Source organism: Panthera uncia, chromosome E3 (assembly GCF_023721935.1).
Source record: "Panthera uncia isolate 11264 chromosome E3, Puncia_PCG_1.0, whole genome shotgun sequence".
In the NCBI taxonomy this organism is placed as follows: Eukaryota; Metazoa; Chordata; class Mammalia; order Carnivora; family Felidae; genus Panthera; species Panthera uncia.
Genome location: NC_064815.1, coordinates 11,841,285 through 11,868,945, shown reverse-complemented (window position 1 = coordinate 11,868,945; position 27,661 = coordinate 11,841,285). Strand labels below are relative to the sequence as shown.

General features: G+C 41.5%; 1 protein-coding gene across 1 annotated transcript; it reads left to right on the top strand.

The window, feature by feature from the left end:
• The first annotated feature begins 46 nt into the window (after positions 1–46).
• On the top strand, positions 47–27,075 carry CDR2 (cerebellar degeneration related protein 2). Its single transcript, XM_049639163.1, has 5 exons — positions 47–491; positions 10,283–10,395; positions 23,499–23,647; positions 23,904–24,068; positions 25,145–27,075. The coding sequence occupies exons 1-5, from the start codon at positions 413–415 to the stop codon at positions 26,007–26,009; spliced, it is 1,371 nt and encodes a 456-aa protein (XP_049495120.1). The 5' UTR covers positions 47–412; the 3' UTR covers positions 26,010–27,075.
• Positions 27,076–27,661: the final 586 nt, after the last annotated feature.

Genomic DNA, 27,661 nt, shown 5'->3' with positions numbered 1-27,661 from the left:
TCACTGCCGCTCGGCCAGCGGCCCGCTCGCGATTGGCCGAGGAGCCGCCGGGGGTTTGAATAGTGGCCCCGGCCGGGGAGGGTTCTGCCAAAGTGCCACGTTGGGCCCGGCTGCGGCGTGAGGAGCCGGTTCAGGGCTCCGTCCCGGGCGTTCGCGCCTGGGCGCCGGCCGTTGGGGCAGTTGGGCGGCACGAGTAGAGTCGGGAAGCCGGTCCGCGGCGTGCGCTGCGGGCCGCCCCGCGTCGGCGGCGGGGAACGGCTCCGGTCAGGCGGCGCCGCGGAGCCGGGGCGGCGGCGTGTCCCGCCCGAAGGCGGCTCTGGCTGAGGGCGGAGGGGCCGGCGGAGCGCCCGGGGCAGCGGCTGTGGCGGGACGGCGGCGGCGGGGGCCGCTGCCCCCGGAGGAGCCGGCCGAGATGCTGGCGGAAAACCTGGTGGAGGAGTTTGAGATGAAGGAGGAAGAGCCGTGGTACGACCACCGGGACCTCCAGCAAGGTGAGGGCGCGGTCGCTCCCCGGGCGGGCGGCCTGGACGGGGAGGCTCCCGGGTGCGAAACCGTTAAAAAGTTGGTTTCCCTGGGCGGCTGGCGGACGTCAGGTGCGGGAATGCCCGGCGCTCACCTGGCGTGGGGACCGGGAGGGTGCCCAGCCCGCCGGGAGGCCGCTTCTGCGCAGTGACCCTCACCGTCCCTGCGTGTGGGGTGCTAACTGCGCCGGGCACTGCTGGGACCGCCTCCCCGGTTAGCGGTTGAATCCTCCTCGCGTTACCTGGAAGCTCCGGTTGCCCCTTGCCGGCTCGCGGCCTCCGCACCTCCAGGGGGACCCCCGGCCCACGCCCGGTGGGAGCTGCTGCAGGTGTTGGGGGTAGCAGTGCTGGGGGGCGGGAACGGTGCCGGGCCCTCCCATTTCATTCGCCCGACACCTTACTTGGAGAGCAGCTTCTCTTGTCCCCATTTCCCAGATGAGGAAAGCGAGGCTAAACCGCCAAGTGACCTCTCCCCCAAGTCAAGCGTGGGGGCAAGCATTTTTGAACCCATACACTCACAACGAGGAGTCCTAGCTACTGCCCAGACCTTATCTCTCCTTTATCACCGGCTTGCAGCTTCTTAAGTTGGGTGTCAGAAGGTTGAAAAACTTTTTTTTGCTAATGCATCGTACACCAGATGCCAAGTGAAAATGACTTGAGGCACTTCTGCCTCTGCCACTTCTCCTAGTTGGCATCTAGTTTTTTAGTTGCAAACAGGCTTTCAGATCTGGGCCTGCCTCTGATTTCTTGCTGAAGATGTCTCAAAGAAAAATGTTAAAGCAGCCTTCAGTTTGGAGACAGTGCCCCCACCCTTTTTGGCATATTAATAGAGGGCATTTGCAATTGGGGAACGCTTTTTGTGGATTTTTAACACTGATGCCCATTTAGTCTTCCCATCAAGCTATGGATACTGTTACTGGGGGAGATAGGATTCCACTCCGAACTTCAGAGCAAACTTTTTAACCAGCACACCGAATACTCCTTAGGAATTTTATCCAGGCATCTTCGGTTTCTGCAATTCTGTGCAAATCAACTTTCTCAGCTCTAAAACGTCACTGCAAATTAACATCTCATTTAGTTGAATATTAAATGGCGGTGATACTTGTTCATGCTAATCATTGAACTTGGGGTGGAGGTGGGGAAGGGTGTAGGCTTGAGTAGCTTGTACTTAGAAAAGGAAAACAAGAAAGGAAAACATGACAAGCAACTCTTTTGAGAGGGGAGGTGGTTTTGTTCTTTCTTTTTCTTTTCTTTTTTTTTTTAAGTGTTTCGTGGACAGTCACTTGAACCAAAGTGGTTCACAAGCTCACTTACATAGTCCAAGCTATTCAGTGGCTATAGTGCATGATTTGCCATCATGTTCCCAATATCCACAAGGCAAATTTGTCTTACATTTTAACAAACCCGTTTTCAGAATTCCCCATAAGGATTGATGGCCTAGTTTGATACTTTCTGTAGGATTAATGAGTCAAATACTGCACCATTGCAACATTTCCCTACAATACCTTAAGCAGTTTGTATAATCGAAGCTAAATATTTTTATTTAGCAAGCATAGATCTGTATAGGCCCTTATTAAAAAATCTAGCATAACACTGATCACAAAATAGAGGCTCAGTTTTAATATTTGGTGAACTGAGGCTCTCAAACTGCTTTCATGTCTCTCTTCCATCAGGTGCTTTTGTCCACACTACACTTTACACCCTGTGGGAAGTTGTTAAGAGCAGATTTAAGTTGTAATACTTAAATCTACAGGAAGCAAATGTAACATGTTGGGGTTACATGTGGAACTCTTTAACCTCTAACCAAAACAAAGTCATCGGATGTGCAAGTTTAATGAAACCTTAATGAGCACAGGTCTAAACCTCCTTAATGTCAGTTTGCATTTGGAATTTGTTCTCTGCTTTTCAGAAGACTTTCACATCTGTTATTACAGTGGACTTTGACAACCCTGTATGTCATAACCAAGTGTGTGGGGGTAGGAATAGGTGTGAAATTGCAAAAGTCATAACTTACCGAATAGGCCTGTAAAAGAATAACGTCTGCACTGTGAATGAAAGAATAGCTTTGTCCCAGTTTTCATTAAAAAAATTTTTTTTAACATTTTTATTTATTTTTGAGAGACAGAGACTGAGCATGAGCAAAGGAGGGGCAGAGAGGGAGATACAGAATCTGAAGCAGGCTCCAGGCTCTGTGCTGACACAGAGCTGGGGCTCAAACCCATCAACTGAGATCATGACCTGAGCCGAAGTCGGACACTTAACCAACCGACTGAGCCACCCAGGAGCCCCTGTCCCAGTTTTTAAAAATTATATATTAAAGAACACCTAAACTTCTAATGAATTTTTAAGTGTGTTAATTTCTGAAAAATTTATTATCTACTCTGTGCCAGGTATTCATCTAGGCACTGGGGCCACAGTGCCTATCCACAAGATAGGATAGATAAAATCCTACCCTTGGAGTTGACAGTGTAGGAATCTGTTTACTAGAGAAGCCTGGAGATGTTGCCTCCTGGTGTGTGCCCAGCTACAGTGCCTGGTGCATGGTAGGCCCTTAGTAGATATTTGCTGCTAAATACAGTTTGGGAGCAAGTCTGTCCTGTTGAACAGATTGATAAACACATCTAGTGGGATTTTTATCAAGTGCGGGCATTTGTTTATTTTTTTAACATCCTCATTATTTATTTATTTTTTTTAATTTTTTTTTAACGTTTATTTATTTTTGAGACAGAGAGAGACAGAGCATGAACAGGGGAGAGGCAGAGAGAGAGGGAGACACAGAATCGGAAGCAGGCTCCAGGCTCTGAGCTGGCAGCACAGAGCCCGATGCGGGGCTCGAACTCACGGACCGTGAGATCGTGACCTGGGCTGAAGTCAGACGCTTAACTGACAGAGTCACCCAGGCACCCCAACATCCTCATTATTAACTTTACTGAGCAAGCCTTGTTTGGAGAGATCTCCTAAAACAACTTTTTAAGATCCTGTTCTCAAAGTCATTAAACTACAAATTTGTTTCCTTTAGTAATAGAAGTATTATTTAAGTAGATCGACCATATCAAAGTTTGGTGGGGCATTCTTTTTTAAATTAAAATTGCAGAAAAATTCTAATCTCAGAAGGCTCTGGTCCACCATTTATACCTTGTTAGAAACATGTAAAGCTTGTGCAGGCAGAAGGAGAAAACCTTTGCTTTTACAGAACACTTTGATAAAGAGACTGTCTTTTGTCAGTGAGCTGAGTTGGCACAGTAAGAATACTGACAGTGATCTCTATGGGTAAGATCCTTTCTGGGACAGCAGGAGCCTTCTGTGCAGGTAATGATGGTGCTTGCTTTGAAATGTGTGCCTGAGAACAAGGTGGAAAGACTTCAGAGACTAAGTTTTCTTTCAGTCCAACTGCTATTATAATTGTCATTTGGTGAGCTGTGCAAGCTTAGAATAACGCTTCAAGTTTCTACTATATGGATCAGCAAATGAAATCTTAGTTTAAAGGAATCCTTAGACTTCTGCTTCTTTTCATGATGAGTACATTTTCCAAGTGCACAACTAATTTGCTGAATCATTGTTGAAGGGTCATTAAAACTGGCACCATCATTTTTCTTGATGTTTATATTCAGGCTTTTTTGCTTTCCCAATTATAGTAACGTTGGCAACAGGAGTTACACAGAAGCATCACCCAATGACGCATCTGATTTTGTAATAGGAAAAGCTTTCAGCCTTAATGTTGTTGAATTACTGCTGCAGTCTTCAGCTAACATGGGAATATGTTGTCCTCATGGTTCATGAAAAACTGAAGTCAATTAAAAATAAAATAGCAGTGGAATTTAAAGGTTTCAGAATTTTGGAAGAAAGAGCCTTTAAAAAAAAATCACTCAGCTGCCAGAGGTAGTTTTGCTTAAGGCATAGGGCTGAGTAGAGTACCGGTTTAAACCTTACAGTTTATCTGTTAAAATAGATGGTTATCATGTACAAAGATTGATTAGTGAAAATATTAAACATATGAAGATACTGATAGGTTGTAATTCTCAAGCCTGCAGGAAATGTGTGGTATTTTTATTTATTATTTTTGATGTCTTATTTATTTTTGAGAGAGACAGAGACAGAGACAGAGCACCAGCAGGTGAGGGGCAGAGAGAGAGAGAGAGAGAGAGAGGGGGGGAGAGAGGCAGGCAGACACAGAATCAGAAGCTGGCTCCAGGCTCTGAGCTGTCAGCACAGAGCCTGACACAGGGCTCGAAACTGTGAGCCATGAGTTCATGACCTGAGCTGATGTCAGATATTCAACCGACTGAGCCACCCAGGTGCCCCAGTGTGTGGTATTTTTAGTGGCTGCCTAGATCAGCTCAGTAAGTTCAATAGGATTTAGAAAAGACCATCTCTTAATGAAAATCCTTATCGTAAACTAGAGATGATCAGGTGCATGAAGCTTCAAAATGATATTGTATCATTTTGTGTCTTACTTTAAAATATAAGGACATTGAACATTCTCCCATTGCCCCCACTAATTATTTAGAAATGCTTCTTGGGCTTCCTGCCAGCTTTTGGCTTCTTATGGTTATGGAAGCCAGATGCTACACAACAGGAAATGAATTTTTTTTAAGACCAAAAAAAGACCCTTGTCTTTAAACCAACAGATGAAGTAATATCCTATTATGCCGTGTGACTTCGCAGACACTTACTTGTAGTTGAGACTTGTTTTTGCCGGAATTCTATCCTAAACATCTATGCAATATTTAGGAGATTGAGACTTCAGGTTACCGAACCAGGTTGGGGCTTTGTTTAACTGGAAATAAGGATTGAGATAAGGGCAAGTCTCAAATTATTTTCTGCTTGCTGTTTACTGGAAGCGTGCTGTGCTTGACATCTCTTTCTTCTGCAGCAGCAGGAGGAGAAAAGCTGCTCCTGGCTGCGTATTAAGTAGCAGGTAGTTTCATAAGTGAATGAAAGTAGTTGAAGATGGCCACAAGTTAGCCTTGATTCTGGAGGAGGTTTTGGCTCAGGTTTTGATCGCTAGTTAAGAACACCTTTGATGAGTCTCTGGTCCTTCCCAGTGAGGAATTTCCACCTTACAACAGGCCAGGAGAGATTTAAGTAATGTCTAGGTAATGTTTATATGCTTTGTCTTTGATAAGCATGGTGGCTTCTTGGTGGGGGGTGGGTGGGGGAGGGCTGTGTACACACATTACACACCCTATGAGTACAAAGCCTCTGCCAGCGGTACATAGTTCCTTCTGCATTTAGTGAAAACAAGATATTAACTTGCCTGGAGTTGTATGTGATTTCAGTCACAGAACAGGCAGTAAAAGCCAAGTAGCTCAACTCTGGCTTCTCATCGCCATCTATAAAAACAAGTGAAAAGATTAAGTACCTCATAGAGGGAAATTTACTCTCCACCCGAAACAAAGAGGTGTGTGGGCCTCCTAGTATAAAGATGTGGAGTATGATGTAAGCGAAGTTAGAAGCTGTTGACAGTAGTTGTTGTGCGGTGACTCACCATGTAGATTTGGTCAGTCAGGTAGCATCTTTGTGCTTCAGGTTGTTTCATTTGAAAATCTGGGCTAAATACCTTGAAAAGATAGAAAGATTAATATCTCTTAAGTGCTTTGAGCTGTTCGTAAAGTTCTGTGCCTTACGAATAGAAGATGTTATTTCATGGACTTGTTATCTGAAGTCTTAAGTTCATTAATAGGCTTTTTAATATTTAAATCATGAGAAAATGTATTTTAACACCTATCTGCCAACATATATACTACTTTATTATAAATGGGTGTAAGATGTTTTAAAATGAGCTGGAGTGGTGTCTGGGAGGTTTTGCTACTTTGTTTTTTCCTAATGAGGAAAAACTAATCAAGTAGAATACTAATTATGCACTCGAGTGGACAGTACCACATAACAAAAATTAATTGCTTTTCTTTTACCACTTTAGGTTAAGTTTTAATGTCGATGGTAATGACTAAACATAAAAACTTGTCAACCTCTAAAAGTCAAGTTTTTAAAGGTTTTTGTTTGTTTTGTAGAGAGAGAGCGCACCAGAGGGACAGAGGCAGGGTGAGAGAGAATCTCAAGCAGGCTCCACACCCAGCACGGACCCCAACGTGGGGTTCGATCTCATGACCATGAGATCCATGACCTGAGTCAGATGCTTAACCGACTGAGCTACCCAGGTGCCCCTAAAAATTAAAAAGCATATGTAGTGAGGTTCCCTGTTTTCATCATGAATATTGTTTTCATAATATTTTCTGACATTAAGTAAAGTGAGTTTCCATCATACTTAGAGTGAAATTTAAACTGTCTCTACATGGGCTATAAGCTCTCGTATGCTCTGCCTACGGTCCAGCTTCATCTCTTCCCGCTCTCCCTCTCCCGCTTCTATCACACTGGCTTCTTGTCAGGTTGCAGACTCTGCCAGCTTCTTTCTTGTTGAAGTGCCTGTCTCACTTTTTTACTCCTCACTCTTCAAGCCTCAGCTAAAATATCCCCTCAGACTTTTCTTGTGACCTCTTTCTAAAATAGATCCTTTATTCGTTATCACCAAATCTATTTTTTTTCTCACACATCACATTCAGTTGGTTGACAGATCTTTTTAGCTCCACTTTAAACCATATCTGGATTCCTACCCCTGTCTTCGTCTCCTCCACTGTGGTCCAAGCCACCACCGTCTCTTACCGAGACGATTGCAGTATCCTCCTGTCACCCTGCTTCCTTCTTTATCTCTTCAGTCTGTTCACACAGCAGCCACTCATCCTGTCACAAGCCTTCACTGGGTTCCATTTTACTCAGAGTAAAAGCCGAAATCCTGACCTTCGTGTGGTCCTATACCAGCTGGCCCGGCAACCTTGGAGCCCCTCTGACTTGTCACCCTCTTGCCCCTTATGCGCACTTCGCGTCAGCCTCATTAGCTCCAATTACACTTCCTCCCAGAGCCTTTGGACTTGTTTTGTCTCTACGTGGAATGGTGGCCCTCTAGATTGATCTAGGTGGGTCATTTATTCAGTTCCTTCACACCTGAGTCCTTTTTGTTTTTTTAATAGTTATTTTGAAAGAGCAAGTGCAAGTGGGCGAGGGGCAGAGAGATGGGGGGACAGAGGATCCGAAGCAGCTCCAGGCTCCCAGCTGTCAGCACAGAACCCGATACGGGGCTCTAACTCCAAAACCTGAGCCGAAGTTGGACACTCAACCGATTGAGCTGCCTAGGTGCCCCCACATCTTAATTCTAATGTCACCCTGGTCGCGTGTTCATAAATTTCAGCCTCCCACATCCACATTCTTCACATCCCCCTAACTCGATACATTTTTTCTCTTTAGCACTTACTGCTATCTTTTTTTTTAATCTTTTTTTAACGTTTATTTATTATTGAGACAGAGACAGCATGAACGGGAGAGGGTCAGAGAGAGAGGGAGACACAGAATCCGGAACAGGCTCCAGGCTCTGAGCGGTCAGCACAGAGCCCGACGCGGGGCTCGAACTCACGGACCGCGAGATCATGACCTGAGCCGAAGTCGGACGCTTAACCGACTGAGCCACCCAGGCGCCCCAGCACTTCTATCTGTTTTATATTTTATCATGCTGTTTCTCCCAACAGAAGGAAGCTTCATGAGGGCAGGGAATTTTTTAGCTAAGTTCATTCTTCTATTCCTAATGTCCAGAACAGCGTCCGGTATTAATGAGGGTATGCATGCATGTATGAATGAAAAGTGTTTATCACATTTGGCAAATTTATTTACTTATTTACTGTCTGACTTTTCCCATTCATCTCTTGGAATGTCAGGATAACAGGAACTTCATCCATCTTATTCACCATTCTGTAGCCAAAACTTGGCATAGTGCCTAGCAATAAAAACATTAATTTGTGAATCAATGCATACTAATAATACTTTGATTTTGTATGCAGCTTAGTTTCTGAAGTACTTCCTTATATATTATTTCATTTGGTTTTTATAATCTTACACTGATAGGACCATCATCTCTCTACACACGAATACTAAGTGTAGGGACCTTTAAAGTCACTATATTGAAAGAGTTAACCTGGTAAATGGTAGTCAGAACTGGACCTCAGACCTTCGTACTCAGTTCAGTGCATTTCTCACTATATTGAAGGACCTCCCATGAAAGTTACTATGCAGATAGGTGTTTCAGTTACTTATATTAGAACTATTGTCCATTTTAGTATCATTAAATTTTTGTTTCGGGTATTGTGTATAATACAAACAAACCTTGTTCTTAGGTACATATATGCCTAAGAAGAGAGAGAGTTGGAAAATTAGGCTTAAAATAGAAATATGGTAGGGCTCCCGGGTGGCTCAGCTGGTTAAGTGTCTGACTTGCGCTCATGTCTTGATCTCACAGTTCGTAAGCTCGAGCCCCACATCAGGCTCTGTGCTGACAGTTCAAAGTCTGGAGCCTGCTTTGGATTCTGTGTCTCCTTCTCTCTCTGCCCCTCCCCCACTCATGCTCTGTCTCTCTAGCTCTTTCTCTAAAATAAATAATAAAACATTAAAAAAATTAAAATAGAAATATGGTTTGTGTTAAGTCAAAGTATAAGCTATGGACATGTAATTACCTTAAAAACTCACTGTATTGCTTATCTGATGTGCTCATCTTGGAGAAAGACATGAAGAGAAGTAGAAAAAAATGAGAGACCTGGAGCAGGTATTATTACTGATTTTTTTTTTTTAAGTTTATTTTGAGAGAGAGAGGGGGAGGGAGGGGCAGAGGGAGAGAGAGAATCCCAAGCAGGCTCCACAGTGACAGTGCAGGGTTCAAATCCACAAACCTTGAGACCATGATGACCTGAGCCAAAATCAAGTGTCCAATGCTTAACCGACTGAGCCACCGAGACACCCCAGTTTTTCCCTTTTTTGACTTAATTTTAGTCTCCTTAGGAGTTCAGGATCTGTAATACATACTTTGACAGATTCACAACAGCCAGATTTCATGGGAACTCTAGAAACTATGGAAAGATCTGCCTGTACTTTGGCATAAAGATCTTCTAGAAGAGAGTAGACAATGATGATATGAATAAGTCCAGTCCATGAGCAAATAATTATGTTAGAGGTCACTGTGATGAATGATCATTTCTGAATGAATAAATACATCTCCATCTTACAAGTAAGGTATATAACAGTATACATTACTGGGTAGAGGAACCCAGTTCAACTGAATTTTAAGTAGAACTCTGGTTTCTCTCTGTGCCATTTTTCCTTCCATTGGGATCTGACTGAAACTTTGTGTTGGGTTAGGTCCTGATTCATTCTTAAAAAAAAATTTTTTTTAATGTTTTATTTATTTAAAAAAATTTTTTTTAACGTTTATTTATTTTTGAGACAGAGAGAGACAGAGCATGAACGGGGGTAGGTCAGAGAGAGGGAGACACAGAATCTGAAACAGGCTCCAGGCTCTGAGCTGTCAGCACAGAGCCCGATGCAGGGCTCTAACTCACAGACCGTGAGATCATGACCTGAGCTGAAGTCGGCCACTTAACCGACTGAGCCACCCAGGCGCCCCTGTTTTATTTATTTTTGAGAGCAAGAGAGAGCACAAGTTGGGGAGGGGCAGAGACAGAGGGGGAGACACAAAATCCAAAACAGACTCAAGGTTCTGAGCTGTCAGTGGAGAGCTCGACGTGGGGCCCAAACTCCCAGACCATGAGATCATGACCTGAGCCACCCAGGTGCCCCTTGATTCATTCTTATTTTAAGCACTGGGTTATATACAAGGTTGAAGTGTGATCATTTGCATTATTGTGCTTGTTGACTTGTTGTGCTAGATCTCCAACTTGCTGCTGAACTTGGGAAGACATTACTGGATCGGAACACAGAGTTGGAGGATTCTCTTCAGCAGATGTACACAACCAATCAGGAGCAGTTACAGGAAATTGAGGTAATTTACTCATTAAGAGAGTTACGCTTTGAGGTATGGCTTATTGCTGTTACTGTACCAATCATGTTCTGCACTTTCAAAGAACCATTGGAGAGGGTGGGGAGGTTGATTTCTATTTTCTTTATGCTTTCCCAACATAGAAGTCTGATGAAAGAAATTTCTCTCTTCACCCTTGGTGAAGTGTATTAGAAGTAAATGGTCCAGTATTTACCAGTATGTGAAGCACAATAAAGTTGTCCATATTATACTTCATTTTTTACTTTTTTCTTTTAAAAAATGAATTATGCAATATTCCAGATATGCCAAGAGGTATAAGAATAATACAGTTAACAGCTGTGTACCCACCACCCAGCTGAAGTAAAAATACCCACATTGTTGAGGCTCCCTCCTTGGTTACATCCCCTCTCCTAACCACTGCCAAACTCCATCCTAAATTTGGGTTTAGATGGAAAAAATTTTAAATCATATTACCTGATTTCATAATATGTTTAAACTTCTTATGCCATTCAGGAGTGCCTGGGTGGCTTAGTCAATTAAGCATCTGACTCTTGATTTCGGCTAAGGTCATGATCTGACCTTTGTAAGATCCCAGCCCTAAGTCAAGCTCCGTGCTCAGCGTGGAGCCTGCTTGGGATTCTCTCTCTCTGCCTCTCTCTCTGCCCCTCCCCTGCTCGTGCTCACTCACTTGCAATCTCTCTTTCTCTCTCAAAATAAATAAGTAAACTTAAAACAAAACAAAACAAAACAACCTTCTTGTGCCATTCAAAGAATTAATCAGGGACACCTGACTGGTTCAGTCAGTAGAGCATGTGACTCTTGATTTCAGGGTCTTAAGTTTGAACCCCATGTTGTGGGTGGAGTTTACTTAAAAAAATTAACCATAAAATAGATATTTCTTTCTCCCTGCTATGACCTTAATTTATTTACATTTTTAGTAGATTTTTTTTAAATTTTTTTTTTAAATGTTTTATTTATTTTTGAGACAGAGAGAGACAGAGCATGAACGGGGGAGGGACAGAGAGAGAGGGAGACACAGAATCGGAAGCAGGCTACAGGCTCCGAGCCATCAGCCCAGAGCCCGACGCGGGGCTCGAACTCACGGACCGCGAGATTGTGACCTGAGCTGAAGTCGGACGCTTAACCGACTGAGCCACCCAGGCGCCCCAATAGATTTTTTAAAATTAAAAGAGTACTTTTTCCTTTAGTTGAACAAGCTAAAATGAAATATACTAGATTAAGGCTTTAAAAATGCAAGGTGCTGTCTTATAAATGGTCCCACTCTAGTAGCCCAGTTATGTGTAAGCCATGTGACTGTAAAGATGATAATTTTGGATATTAACCTGACAGTTGTCTGATTAGAATACTTTTCTCCATGCTCCAACCCCCCCCCCCCCCGTATGCCCACCCAAAAAAGCTTTGCACTTAAATTACAATTCCTTCTCTTCAAATTGGTACATTAAAACCAGCACTCTAGTGTGAGTGTAAAAGACCTTAGAACAGTGATCACGGGCGCCTGGGTAGTTCAGTTGGTTAAGTGTCTGACTTCTGATTTCAGTTCCAGTCATGATCTCACAGGTTCATGAGATCAAGCCCCACCACAGGCCCTGTGCTGATAGCGAGGACCCTGCTTGAGATTCATTCTCCCCCTCCCGCCCCTCCCCAACTTTTGCACACTTGCTCACAAGTGTGCTCTCTCTCTCAATAAACAAGTAAATATTCTAAAAAAACCAACCGTGACCAGAACTTACTGAGTCTAATTATATACTGAACCAGGTTCTAGAAACTCAAAGAAGTAGAATTATATATAGTCCTTGACTTCTAAGCAATCAAAATTACACAAACTTCAATTTTTTAATACAAATAAATCTACCATCAAAACTAAGGCAAATTCATAATCTCAGTATTCTTATTTTTACGTAGTAGCCATAATTAAGATGTGTATATACAGTCGATCTGCCTCTTCATCAGGATTTATGAATATAGCCAATAATGTGATTGGCTATGTGGGAAATACACTTTTATCGTTCTAGGAAGGTGTATCTTGTAATGATATTAAAGTCACCAGCTGCCACTTTTAGCACTTTTCTATATCAGAAGAGTGTAGAACATGCCATACCCAAAATTAGATGTAATTACTGTACAGTTTGTCAGAAACCTAAAAATGCAGAAAAACCAGGCATTTTTTTGAAAGTTTATTTATTTATTTTGAGAGAAAGAGAGGGAGCATGTGCATGTGAGTGGGGGAAGGACAGACAGAGAGAATCCCAGAGAGAATCTAACAGCACAGAATCTGACTCAGGGCTTGATCCCATGAACTGTGAGATTATGACCTGATCCAAAACCAAGAGTTGGGTGCTTAATTGACTGAGCCACCCAGGTGCCCTCCAGAAATACCAGAATAAATTTTTTAAAACTGTTAAAACTAGCCAAATGTTGTACGTGCTCAAGAAATTCGTACTTGCTTTGTGTTGTAGACTTTGCTTTACAACTCATCAGAAGATGTCCTAGGGTAGTCTATGAAGTAGTCTATGAAGACTATCATATACTGTGAGATATGTCTATTAGTATTTGTGTAGAAGCATTTTCTTAATACACTGTATTGATGTTTTCTATGAAAAGCACCTGTAAATCATTGTAACTGAATTCTATAACTGCTACTTATTTTAGAATATCTCCCAAGTATAGATGAAAAAAGGGTATTATTTGCATACTAAGAGAATGATGCCTATTTGCTACCACTGTAGGAGATCACAAACACAATTGCTTTATGATCTAAGTTACTTATTTTCTACCTTTTTTTCCCTGTTGTATTGAGGAATATTAAGACAGATTGTTAACATTCTGAAAAAAAAAATCCACAGATCTTTAAGATTCTCCAAATCTATAAGTAACACTCTATACCATCTATTGTTTTCTATAAGATGTTGCAAAGCATAATGGAAATGAACTACTCATACTCAGTTCACATCTTAATGGTTAAATAAATATGAAATTAAATACATGTATAAACTATTCAAATAAATTTAGCCTGGAGTATTCCAGAAATGTTTTCATGAATCTCTTGTTTCCATAATAGAGCATGCAGTCCCCTGGTTCTTAGATCCAAGAATTGTAGCTTTCAACATTTTACTCTTTATCCAAAGCTGTGTTTTGGCTGAGAACAACACTGTCATAGATTACTTCTCTGCCATTGCACTTGGCTTTCTTCTTTCTTTTTGTAAATCACTTTATGAAAGTCAATGGGGATGGGACAAAATGGGATGAAATGGCAGTGCTGGTTAAGCCCACTTAGCAGTGAGAGGACCCCCACAAACTGGCCTTGTTGCCTGCTCAGTTCACATCTGCTCCTGTGCGGACTTACAAATCACAACATAGACTTGCAAGAGTCTAAAACAAGGAAGGCTTGATGTTCTTATAAAAGTAAGTGGGCAACCAAAGAGCCTAATTCCCTACTAAAAGGGAATTATGTGCCTCTTATCGTTGTAACCTTTAGGAACCCCCTAAACTTTATAAGGGCTCTTTCCTTAATTAAAACCTTCTATCAGTTTCTTTTTCTCTTTTAAGTAAACTTTTTATTGAAATACACATGCAGAAAACACAGATCCTAAATATATAGTTCAATGAGTTTTCATAAAGTAAACATATTAATACAGTCAACACCCAGATAAGAAATGAGAACATTATCAGCTCTACCAGTTGTCACTGCCACTAACCGGCATTCTAACACCTAGATTAGCCTGTTTGAACTTTACGGCTTGTATAGGTTTTTTGTTTTTTTAATTTTTTAGCGTTTTGTTTTTTCTTTTTTTAGAGACCGTTAGCCGGGAAGAGGGGCTGAGGGAGAGGAAGGGAGAAAGTGAGAGAGAATATTAAGCAAGCTCCATGCTCATTGTGGGGCTCGATCTCATGAACGATGAGATCATGACCTATGCCAAAATCAAGAGTTGGGTGCTCAAACAACTGAGCTACCTGGGTGCCCCCCACTTGGACACTTTTTTTTCTTAATATTTTTTAGTTTGTTTGTTGTTTATTTTTTAAATTTATTTAGTTTGTTTGTTTTATTATTGAGAGAGAGCAGAAAAGAGTAAGCAGGGGAGGGGTAAAGAGAGAGGGAGAGAAAGAACCCGAAGCAGGCTCTGCACTGTCAGCACAGAGCCCAGCGTGGGGCTAGAACCCTGAACCGTGAGATCATGACCTGAGCCGAAATCAAGAGTCGGATGCTCAACCAACTGAGCCACCCAGGTGCCCCCCACTTGTACAAGTTTTAAGCTAACTTTTCAGAATGTTTATTGGGAGTTTTCCTGATTAGAAAAGTAATACATGATCATTTTTTGAAGTTAGTAAAAGGTGTAATTGAAAACCAGAAAGTCAGCCTTTACTCTACCCCCAGAAAAATTTGAAATGAGACAATCCATAAAAATAGTACTGGTACAAACTACTTAAAGTGGATAAACAATATTGCAGAACTGGTAATAATACTAGGATAAAATCCCCCAAACTGGACTCATTATAGACATTATAGAAATAGACAACTAAGAAACTGTCAAAGGGTATTTTGAAAGTAGAACTACAAATGTGCTCTCAAATACTCGGCGGGTTTCAAATAATCCTAGTAGAAATTGATCGGTATTCTTTTAGAGATGGTTATTAATTGTAAAAAAGAAAAAATATTAAACTATTGAAAGTAATGATTGGCTTCAGAGATGCCTGCAGCCTGTGTCACTTGTATTCAGTGTTGATCTGCACAGTAAGTTTTTCTCTCCTGGATGAGGGGAGGAGAGAGTACTTCAGAGAGTAATGAGATCTGACACCCTCAGACACAATTGGATTCTCTTCAAGATTCCTACAAACACGTAAGCAAGCCTACAGCCTTGTGTTTTGTTGCCTCTCTGCTTGGAAATCTGCATGATTCCCAACAGTGACAGGACTTGTCACTCCCACTCAAAGGTCTGGCCTTCAAGGCATCCCTTCTTTCATCAAGAGGTTATGTCTTCCTTAGAAATTTTAAAGCATTTTATGCTTCCTTTACTACATTTACCAATATTCTGTATATTATATTGACTGATTTGTTTCAGTCCCTCCTCCCCACACCTGTTTGTTTCCCTTTGCTGTTGCTGTGTTTATCCATGATAGATCATCAATAAACGCGTGTTGAAATCAGTATCTTAAGAGAGGACAGATAAACAGTTTGCAATCCACTTCTGATGATTCCTAAGCTGTGGGTTTCCACCTCTGGAGATTTTTTTAAGAAGATGGAAGGAGCTCTGGCTTCAGCCTTTAGAAGATTGAGGTTTAAGCCCTCAATTCTATGGCAAATAGCTAGAGACTTGAGGCATGTGAATTACTTCTCAGGTCCGGTTTGCTCCACTGTGTCTTGGTGATAAGAATGCTTGTACTACATTGGTACAGACTTGTTCTGAGGGGATGAGATTATGTAAGTGTTTGCTTTTATTTTGGATGTAGAAATTGTTGCACAGTTTATCCGTGTTTTTAAGAATTTTAGTAATGAAAGAATCTTAATTCAGAAAAAAAAAATAAATCCTTTTCAATTACTGGAAAATTGATCTTAAAAACAAGCCAAGCTTTTAATAGATTATATTATAAATGGTTTTTATTTTCATATTCATGCCCTTTTTTTCCAACTTAAATTTCCTACAGGGGAAATAAAATATTTTAATCAGGGAAAAGAGGTTTTTCAAAGGTAATAAGAAATCTTTCTTCAGTATTGTAGAAGGTCATTTTGATTCTAAATTCAGAGGATTTGGGCTGTAATCCTTAGTATAAGGATAATCCCAAAAAAGCCAAATTTCCATTCCATTCCTTATGCATTTTTAGTTGGGGTTGTTGGTCTTTCCCTGCATTCTAGGTCGGGGTGCTACAATTGCAAATAGGTGTTAATATAATTCTGCTGGCCTTTCTTTTTTAAAGGGTTGCCTCAGTTGTAAGGTGACCTGTTTTATAGCTTTTGTGCATAACCTGAATCTTGTACTCACAGTCAAGGTGACCTTCTATGTAAATTCCAAGACAGGCATGTGATAACTCACAGAACTTAAATGTTTATACTTTTGCCTATAAAATGAACATTTTTGCCTGTGATTTTGCTACTTTCATGTTCCCCTCCCAATGTTTTGCTTAAATGTCTCCCTTTCCACGGTTTAATATGGCAGATACTTTTGTACGTGAGCAGTTTTTGCCACTTGAATATGGGGATCTTGGCAGTCCCATCAAATTTACTTGAGGTTGTGTATCAAAGATTCTGGATGGAGAAAACCAGAACATTAGTAGCATACCTGTGCCTTTAAATGAAGGTTAGAAAATGAGCTAACCTGTTTCCTTCTAGATTGAGAAAAAATTTGATAAAACTAATTTGAAACTTGAGAGGCCAAGCATAAAGCGTTATGCTCTACATAAATGGAGTCTGGATTCTCTAGCCCTATATGAGAACTTGCTGAGAGATCTATTAATTTTTCTTTTAAGTTGCTGACCAAGTTAGTTCAGACTTCTTTGTTAGGTAATCTGTTACAGGGTTCTTGGGGGAAGTAAAGGGCTTCTCTGATTAGTTTTGATTTAATAATAATAAGATTAAACTCCTACCATGTGAAAACAAGCTCCCTGCCATTCTTTAGATTGTTCTTAAAGCCAAATCCTCTAAGACCAAAACATCACAAGCTCTTTGTAAATGGTCTCATTGTGTTTTTATTACAGGTTGATATATCAAATGAGGGGGACTTATGGTAGCTTTTTTTTTTTTTTTAGCATGCTAGTCTTCTGCACCCCCCAGTGTGTGGTTTTACTGTCTGTAGTTTCAGTTATTGTGGTTAGGCCCTGTCCAGAAGCAGATGATCCTCTTCCTGATGGATGGTCAGAAGGTCACTATTAGCCCAACAGCTGTGTCACACCTCCTGCGTCCTCTTGTGGGCATTTTATCACCTCCCATCATCACGAGAAGGTGGTACACGACTATGAGATATTTTGAGACCACATTCGTATAACTTCTATTACAGTATATAGTTATAATTTTTCTATTTTATTATTAGTTACTGTTAATTTCTCACTAGGCCAAATTTAAATTAAACTTCATCATAGGTATGCATGGATGTATAGGGAAAAAACGGTCGTATATTTAGGGTTTAGTACTAAACATGGTTTAGGCATCTGCTGGGGGTCTTTGAATGTGTATCCCCAGTGGATAAAGGGGGACTGCCCTAGCCTGTTTGTACTTATTTGCGTATTTACTTGTTTCCTTTATGTTGGCCACAACTCTAATTTGAACATTATATCTTTAAAAGGGGTCAACAGCTTGGGGCCCACATAATAGCTGGTAGGAATTATAAAGGTCTTTCAGATTACTGGAAGGTATTCTTGCCATGGGAATAAATTAGAAACATCTATAAATGGAGCTAGAGAGGAGAGAATTAGTGGCTAACAGGGCCTTTTCCCAAGAGGGCTTTACCCAAGACCCTTCTCAAAATCTTTCAGTTAAGTGTCTCAACATTTGAGTGGCCCTAGTTGTGTAGAGAGCACAATAAGCTGTTGTCCAGAAGTCTAGAAATTGCTGTTTAGGGGCACTTGGCTGGCTCAGTTGGTAGAGCATGTGACTATTGATCTCAGGGTCTTGAGTTCAAGCCCCACAGTAAGAGTAGAGCCTACTTGAAAGAAAGAAAGAGAAAAGGAAGGAAGAGAAAGAAAGAAAGAAAGAAAGAAAGAAAGAAAGAAAGAAAGAAATTAATTGACATTTAGCCAATGTATTTTTAGTCCCTACTGTGTGTCAGGAATTGTGCTGAATGAACTAGGTATACAGAAGAGGCTTTCCTTTTCAAGGAGGGTTAGAAAGACTGGACACTAACAACTATGCAATTTGGGTGTTTATTATTACACTGTTTTGAGGGAAATTAATAGGGTGCCTTTGGAAGGGGGCTGCTTTCGAGGGGGTGGTTTGGAAAGGCTGCTGAAGAGGTTACGTTTGAACAGAGACCTAAATTTGTGCCATACTCAATGCTGAGCATGGAGCCTGCTTAAGATTCTCTCTCTCCCTCTGTCCCTCTCCCCCACTTGACCTCTCTCTCTAAAACAGAAGAAAATAAAAAATTTATGTCATAGGTCCCTTGGCTGTCTAGTGAGGTCTGTGTGATGATCCTCTTAAAATACATAGAGTTACAAAGGGAATCTGTTAGATTGAAATGCCTATCAAAACATTGAAAAAATGAATGTGTGATGTAGTAATAAGTTTCTTTATTAATACATTAAATACTAGGATCTAGGGGCGCCTGGGTGGCTCAGTCGGTTGAGCGTCCGACTTTGGCTCAGGTCATGATCTCACAGTTCGTGGGTTCGAGCCCCGCATTAGGCTCTGTGCTGACCGCTTGCTCAGAGCCTGGAGCCTGCTTCAGATTCTGTGTCTCCTTCTCTCTCTGCCCCTCCCCTACTCTTTGTCTCACTCTGTTTCTTAAAAATAAATACATGTAAAAAAAAAAAATTAAAAAAAATACTAGGATCTAATGTCAGACTAAAAACTGTAATTTCAAATAGTGATGAGTGTTACCAATGAATCAAGATTTCTGCAGCCTCTCTGACATGATATGAAAATGTCTGTGATTTCTATTGGTGATGAAGTCCTAGGTGCCCTGTCATACTACTGATGGCTTGCTGCCTCCATTCAAAATCAAAGGGAATGCTAAATTTCAGTTAGAAGTTAGAGAAAATGAACACGTAACTTCTCTTTCATCCAAGTTCACAGACCCTCTCAATTCTGTGTGAGGACCCCATGTTAAGAACTGCTGGATTAGATGGAGCCAGCAGGAAAAACACATCCTTAAAGGAAGGGGGAGCTTGCTTAGAGTAAGGCAGCTCTGCATTTTTAAGGTAAATGTGTGAAATAAGGAAGAATCAGTAGCTTCCCGGTGAAACTGGAAAAACCATTTAAGAGACAGTTGGGAAAATATTAATACTGAAACATAAATAGTTGATAGTAAGGGATTATTGGGGTATTTAGGTATGGTTAAATTGTAGTTAAAATGGTTCTCTTAGAAATACATGAATCTGTATACCTCAATTAAGATGTCTTGGATGTGTGGGGTGCCTGTGTGGCTCAGTGGGATAAGCGTCTGACTGGATTGCAGCTCAGTTCATGGTCTCGTGTTTCGTGGGATCGAGCCCAGTGTCAGGCTCTGTGCTGACAGTGCAGAGCCTGCTTGGGATTCTCTCCCCTCTCTTTTTCTCAAAAGAAATAAGCTTAAAAAAAAAAAAAAAAAAAAAAGGCTGTCTTGGATTTGCTTAAAATGATTGGAGATGAGAGTAGAAAAGTAGAGGTGTGACAAGACTGATAACTGTTGAAAGTGGATGATGGATAGATGGAGCCTCATTAAACCATTTTTCTGCATTTATATGTTTGAAATTATCCATAATAAAAAGCTTTTTAAAGGTAGATAAAATTAGCCATCTGCAAAGAGTCAGTACTTGGGTGGACTAAGAATTTAGGAAGCAGCACTCAAGGTGAAAACACCTCATACATTATTTCCCGGAAGTATGGTAAAAAATGCTGCTGCAGCAGTTTAATACAGCTTCATCTTTGTGGAGTGCTCCAACTAAACCAAGTCCTAAGAAGGGAAGCGGTAAACAGTAAGCTTAAGAATCACTGTTGATCTAAGTGAATGCTGATGCCTCCCGGACCCAAGAGAAAGAGACATTAGGTTAGGGGAGGGGGGAGACCTCCAGGATTTTCCATGTCAAAGAACAACATTCCTCTAGTAAGTGTGATCCATGGACCACTCCTACTAATATCACCTGGGGTTTTTGCTAAAAATGCAGAATGCTGGCTCTACCCCAGTCTCACTGACTCAAAATTTTAGGGGAAAGGGGCCCAGGTTCCTATAGTTTAATCCCCCAGATGAATCTTAACACATGTAAAGTTTGAAAACGATAACTGTAGGTAGAGATGAGAATACCTTTTATCGAGCAGTTGTACCATATGCCAGATACCATGCCAAACCCTTCACATTCTTTTTAATCTTAGAGCAACCCTTGTGAGGTAGGTGATGAGGAAATCTCACCTTAGAAGAATTAAGCTACTTGCCAAAGGTCACCTGGTTAGAAGTGGTAAAGTGTAACTTCAAATTCTGACCCCAGAGCCTATGCTTTTAGCTATGGCAGCCTCCCACCAGGCTCTTCGCTCATCCAATGCCCACCACAAGATTTCTGTGAGAATTGAAAAAATTATAAAGCAGATGTGTCCTACAGAGGATGTGAATATTCTAGTCACCGGGCAGAGACCGCTCCTATTGTAAATTAATACTTAGTGTCTGGTCTATGTGTTACCTTTTTTTCAGGTTGTTGTGAATCCTCCCAAAGAATACGTAAGGCCTCTACTTGATATAAAAGCGGCTTGCAAAATTTCTTTAGCTATTGTATGTATTCCTGTGTTCTAAACCTTTGTTCCTAAGAGATTGAACACCTTCCCTTCATTGACGGGACCTACTAGGACATTGCCAGCCAGAGGGCAGGGTTAAGGGCCGACTCCTGGAGAAGCTGGTGGGGGTGGAGGGAATGAAGAATAAACAGAAGCTTTTACAGGGACTGCTCTGTGCTCACTTACCTTATTTAATACTTCAAGCCCTACAAGATAGGTTAGTAACCGATCCACAGTTCCTTATTTTCAATTCCAAACCCAAAAGGCTCTGTAAAATAAGATTTTTTTCTTAAGTTTACAGCAGATTCGTTTGGCAGCAAACTCTGAACTAAACTGCTGTGAGGCTGTTTTATGATCCTTATTCATACTTTTTGATGCAGAAATATTAATGCTCAAGGGGTGCCTGCCTAGGTGGCTCAGGTCATGGTGGTTTGGGAGTTCTAGCCCTGCATAGGAGCCTGCTTGGGATTCTCTCTCTCCCTCCCCCTCTCTCTGCTCCTCCCCCATTTGCACTCTCTCCCTCTTTCAAAATAAGTAAATAAACTTTAAAAAAAGTTTAAAATATTAATGTTCAATTATAGGGTGCTGCCCATACCTCACTGAGGATGCTATAAAGCGTATGGTGTGTGTGCCATGTTGTTCTAAAATTTAAATAATTTTCTAAAACATTTTTGGCCCCAAGAGTTTCAGATGAGAAAGTTGAAGTTAGGAGAGTTAAGTGTTTTCTCAACACCTTGCTACCAAGTTATAGAATTAGATATAAAAAGGTCACATAGGGGCACCAGGGTGGCTCAGTCAGTTAAGCATCTGCGTTCCTCTCAGATCATGATCTCCCAGTTCATGAGTTCGAGCCCCATTTCAGGCCCTGTGCTGACAGCTGAGAGCCTGGAGCCTGCTTCAGATTCTGTGTCTCCCTCTCTCTCTCTGCCCCTCCTCTGCGTGCTCTCACGCACACTCTCTCAAAAATAAACAATTAAATTAAAAAATAAAAAGGTCATTTATGCTTTGTTTCTCAACTTTGCCACATGGTCATTTAAAGAGCCCATTGAAAATCGTTGAGCATGTTCTTTGAAGGAAATCTATTAGCTCTGCAAATACATTTGTACAGTTGACCCTTGACAACACAGGTTTGAACTGCATTGGTCCATTTACACAAGAATTTTTTTTTTTATAAATACAGAACAATACTGTAAAAGTATTTTCTCTTATGATTTTCTTTACATTTTCTCTAACTTCATTGTAAGAATATAGTAGATAGTATATATAACAGACAAAATATGTGTGTTAATCAACTGTTGTCAGTAAGGCTTCTGTCAACAGGCTATTAAAGTTTGGGAGAAGTCAGAAGTTATACACGGATTTTCAACTGTCTGGGGGTCGATGCCCGAAACCCCTGTGGTGTTCAAGCATCAACTGTATAGTTGTATAAAAAGCCCAAGAAAAGTGTTTTTAAGGTCCATTTAGAAAGCAGTCTTAGCTGCTTAGAATAAATAATCTGGTAATTTTTTTATGAGTGAGGAGGATTGTGGTGATAACTTTTCTCACAGCATTAAAAATAACAAGAGTCTTTGAATCCTAGTAAGCTAAATATCTCTTTCTGCTTAAATCAGTGTTATTTTCCCTATTTTTTGGTCCAGGATAGCTCATTTAGAGAAGAAAATTTGATTTTTTTCCAAGCAAAAAATCATCTAACGTTCTCTAAAGAGAGAAAAAATACATGGTCTTTTTGCTTAAACATTGATCATGTGTTCCATACTTTTTTCTCTTGTGGGATTATCAGGCTCCCTATAGATTTTCGTGTTGAATCTTAATTTTATGTATGTACTGTGCTTTGTAAGCATAGATCAGCCTTATGTGATACATAGGATGTTGGTAAGCATTAGGGGAAGTAAACATATAAAGGATGGCCTATGTTTATTTCCTCTTAGATAGGTACTTTAATTGGGATTTAAAGTTTTTTTCATAAAACGAACCTGTAGTATTGTGGCATAATAAAAATCATAGATTTGATCTTTGTCTCCAGTTCCTGGCACAGAGCTTCTAAAACCCTTGGAATTTCCTGAGTGATAGGATGGGAACTGGTTGCCAGAAGGAACACACCCATGTTATTAGAGGGTTAGAACCATCAGTCCAACCCCCACCCTCTGGGGAGGGGACTGGGCTGAAGATTGAGTTCGGTCGCCAATGCCAGTGATTTAATCAATCATGCCTATGCAGTGAAGCTTCAGGAAAACCGTGAAACCAGAGCACATCGATGTGCTGGGAGGGCGATGTGTCTGAAGAGGGCGTAGAAGCACCACTCTGCACTCCCATACTTTGCCCTATGCATCTCTCCCATGTGCTCTTCCTGAGTTGTTCTCCTTTAAAGCAGTCAGTGTAAATACAGCGATTTCCTGAGTTCTGTGAGTTGTAGTGAATTACTGAACCTGAGGGGAGGTCATGGAAACCCTCATATTTATAGCTAGTTTGTCAGAAAGAAGCACAGGTGGTCTCTGAGCCTTGCAACTGGTGTCTGAAGTGGGGCAGTTTCATGGGACTGAGTCCTTCCTAACCTGTGGGGTCACTACAGGAAGGTAGCATCAGAATTGAATTGTAGGCTACCCGGTTGGTATTAGCGAATCGGAGAATCGGTGTTGGGACGCTGCAGGTGCTTTATCTGCCTAGTGTGTCACCTGGTCACAATCATCTTCTCTTACAGTATCTGACCAAGCAGGTGGAGCTCCTACGGCAGATGAATGAGCAACATGCAAAAGTTTATGAGCAATTAGATATAACAGCACGGGAACTGGAAGAAACCAATCAAAAGCTAGTTGCGGACAGCAAGGCCTCACAGCAAAAGATTCTGAGGTAAATTTTCTAGAATCCATTGACGAAGCCCTAGGGTAAGTCATTTAGTATAAACTAGAATAGAACTTGCACATAGAGGGTTTGGGTCAACACGGGGTATGGTTTAACTTAATTCTTTACGGAGAATAGAGATTAAGTAGAAGTCCTTTCCAATTAAGAAAACCCAGTTTGAGTGGCTGGCGACTAATCTCTCCTCACTGCTTATGCCCTTAATTTAATATGACAGCAGCAAATGGCTTCTATCTGTTCCTCACAGTCTGACTGAAACCATCGAATGCCTACAAACCAACATTGACCACCTCCAGAGCCAAGTGGAGGAGTTGAAGTCATCTGGCCAAGGAAGAAAGAGCCAGGAGAAGTGTGACCAAGAGAAATCAGCACCCAGATTCTCGTGTCTGAAGGAACTCTACGACCTCCGCCAGTAGGAGCCTGCCTTTCTTTGGCATTTATGAGCAGGGGGACGTCTCATGTCAGGGACACATACTGGATCCCAGTAGATTAAAAGTACCCTTTTAAGAAATGCCACTTGGTTATTAGACCACCAGTGGTTTGAACAAAACCACTTAACTTAAACATACGATGGATAGAGTTCTTGAGTCTTGGTAATTCTGCAAAAGCTTATTTTTGGAAGTCTTGGGAGTGCTCACTTCAGTGCTTTTCATGTGTTAAGTCTTCATGTAAATTAAGTTGCAGTACTTGTGATAGACTACAGATTTAGGGGCTGTACCTCACATTAGGGTGCAAAAAATTGAAATGTCAATAAAACAAGTTTTTTGCCTACAGAAATGCCTTTATAATTTAGAGTTAAGAGACTGAATCTTTAAGGACTATTTATTTCTTGAGCACCTATTGTATGGCAGGTGCTCTGCCAGACATGAGTGGTGAGCAAAATAGACACCATTGCTCCTGCCCTCACACTTTCACTCTCAAGGAGGGGCAGATACAATCATCACAAAGATAAAGCCAGTTACAAGTTGCCCAGGACTCTACGCAGGAGAGAGACCAGCTTCTGCATTTTGGTAGTTTTCAACCTTGACCCTTCATCAAATCACTTTGGAGTTTTTCAAACTGCAATGACAATGAGGCCCTTAGGCCTAAATTAAAATCTCTAGGTGCAGGTAAAAAACTATCCAGATGATTCCGATGCACAGCCAAAGTCGAGAACCACGGGGCCATTCTAATTTCCTTGAAAGGTATCCATCATACTGCTGGGCTTTGAGAATAGGTGTTCTGAAGTACTTTTAATGGTTAAAAAAAAAAATAGTCACAAAAATTATGTTTTCTTACATGTGTGTATTTGCCAGCCTTACATAATTTCGTGTTAGCCACTGCCCTAGTACGGAATAGGCAAATTAAATAAATAAATAAATAAATAAATAAATAAATAGAAGATAACCATCAGAGTTCCTGAAAAATACTTAGTTGGAAAAAAAAAATCAATCTCTTTTCATTCCCAGTCAACCTACATAATATATTCTTTCAACATTTTTCTCCTAGACACTTTGTGTATGATCATGTGTTTGCCGAGAAGATCACTTCCTTACAAAGTCAGCAAAGCCCCGATGAGGAAGAAAATGAGCACTTGAAGAAAACAGTGACGATGCTGCAGGCCCAGCTGAGCCTGGAGCGGCAGAAGCGGGTGACGATGGAGGAGGAATATGGGCTTGTGCTGAAGGAGAACAGTGAACTGGAACGGCAGCTGGGAGCCACGGATGCCTACCGCGCTCGGGCGCTGGAGTTGGAGGCCGAGGTGGCCGAGATGCGGCAGATGCTGCAGTCGGAGCATCCTTTCGTGAATGGCGTCGAGAAGCTGGTGCCGGACTCTCTGTTCACCCCTTTCAGAGAACACAGCCAGAGCCTGCTGGAGGAGCTGTTCCTGCCTTTGCCAGAAGCACACAGAAGGCCCCTTAAGCGCAGCAGCAGTGAGACGGTGCTGAGCAGCTTGGCCGGGGGGGACATCGTGAGGGGCCACGAGGAGACCTGCATCCGGAGGGCCAGGGCTGTGAAGCAGAGGGGCGTCTCCCTTCTGCATGAGGTGGACACTCAGTACAGCGCCCTGAAGGTGAAGTATGAGGAGTTGCTGAAGAAGTGCCAGCAGGGAGAGGACTCCCTGTCCCACAAGGCTGTGCAGACCCCCAGAGCTCTCGCCAAAGACCTGGTGGGGACCAACGCCCAGCCTGAGCTGGGCCCCAGCGGCTGGGAACCAGCCTCTGTCACCCCAGAGCCCGTCAGTTCCCCCACCACCACAACACCTCCGGAATACAAGGCGCTTTTTAAAGAGATCTTTAGTTGCATCAAGAAAACAAAGCAAGAAATAGATGAACAGAGAACAAAATACCGATCTCTCTCCTCTCATTCCTAATTCAACCTCCAGCTCTACTACTAATTGGCTCGTTTCCTTTCACCTCTGTCTCCCACTCCGACCGTTGTCTGTAAACCCCATGGCCACGTGGCTCATGACGTTTGCCTCGCTGTTTTGCTTACTAAGCAGCCAACAGCAGGGAACGAAGGTGGCTGCTGGTGTCAGTTCTATAACCCGGTTCCGTTTAAGCTCCTCAGGAAATCCCGTGACAACCTGGCCTCTGGCTGGCGCACTGATTTGTGTTGTGATTCCTTGAAAAGCCCCAGAACCATTGGAGGGATAGATGTGTGTTCCTAGAGAAGTAGGCCTGGAGTCCCTATATATGTAGTATATAGAGAGTGTATAGTATACTGGGGAAAAGGGCAGAGTTGAAACAAAACTAAGGCGACTCCTACTGCCTCCTCGCTTCTCAAAACTGTGTAGGAGTCAGATGGCTGCCAACCTGAAATGGCTTCATAAACACTGTTGTATACTGTGAACTCGTTAAGAAGAATGTCCAGGAGAAAGCAGGGTCTAACCCAAAATCAATGGCATTAAAAAATACTCCAAGCCTTGAGTTTGGTTACATCTGCTACCAGTTGAGCTGTGACTGACAAGGAATCATAATATGTCTAAATCCAACTGATACCAAACTGAAAGGCAAGCTCTGGTTTGACCTTTGCTGTTACCATCTTGCTAGCTTATGAGCATAGGCCCTGGAGGGCCCCCACCCCCACCTTCAGATGTTTTTACTCAAAGCTATAGTGGTTAGCATAGGCAAATATGTAAATCATTCTTAAAGTCAGACTAAAAAAGCAAGATCAAATCCCTCACTGTGTTGTCCAAGCTGGCTAAGCTGACAGCTACAGGCTGCCCTTGTTCAGTTCCTGTCGTTCCTATAAATGTTTTTGACTTGCTGCAGAAATTCCCATTTGCTACTTTATTAAACAGTATTGTTCTTTGGGAATCTACTCATCCTCTCACTTTGCATACTTTTAATTTAAAACTATTTAAGAGAACTGAAGTTCCACTTACTGTATATATTTTTTCTAAAAACCAAATAAAACTACCTGTGAAAATGAACAAATGGATCACTTGCTTATTTTAAGCTGAAACCATTTTAATGTTCTAACCAACGGTTCCATTTTTTTCTTCCAACAGATATCTCGGAGATTTGATAATGATTTTTTAAATTTCTATTCCCTATTCTTTGGGATTCTTATGTTAATGTCTTCATTAGAATTACTATATGATTGAAAAATATTTTCAAATGTATATACTTTATATAATCACAAATTTAGAAATGTCAGACCTGGTTCTGAATTAATAGCATTTGACTCAAAACATTTGATTATTCAATCCTAGGAAAGACTTACAATATTTAAAAACTAAAGTGAGCCCTGAATCTGAATTTTGCTTTTGGATTATTTAAAAAGGGGTAAAATCCTCTTTTGAGACAGCACAGTTTGTGAAGTAAGTCATCTTGTTGTCCTGACCTCCCAACTCCTCTCCCCAGGATCAACTAGTTACCAGTTTCTTGTATATTCTTCCAAAATATTCTGTGCACATGTTATTATGTATGTTTATATCACTCCCTATTTCTAAGCAAAAGAGTATACTATAAACCTTCACTGTAGCTTCCATTTTCACTGAACCATGTATCTTTGAAACAT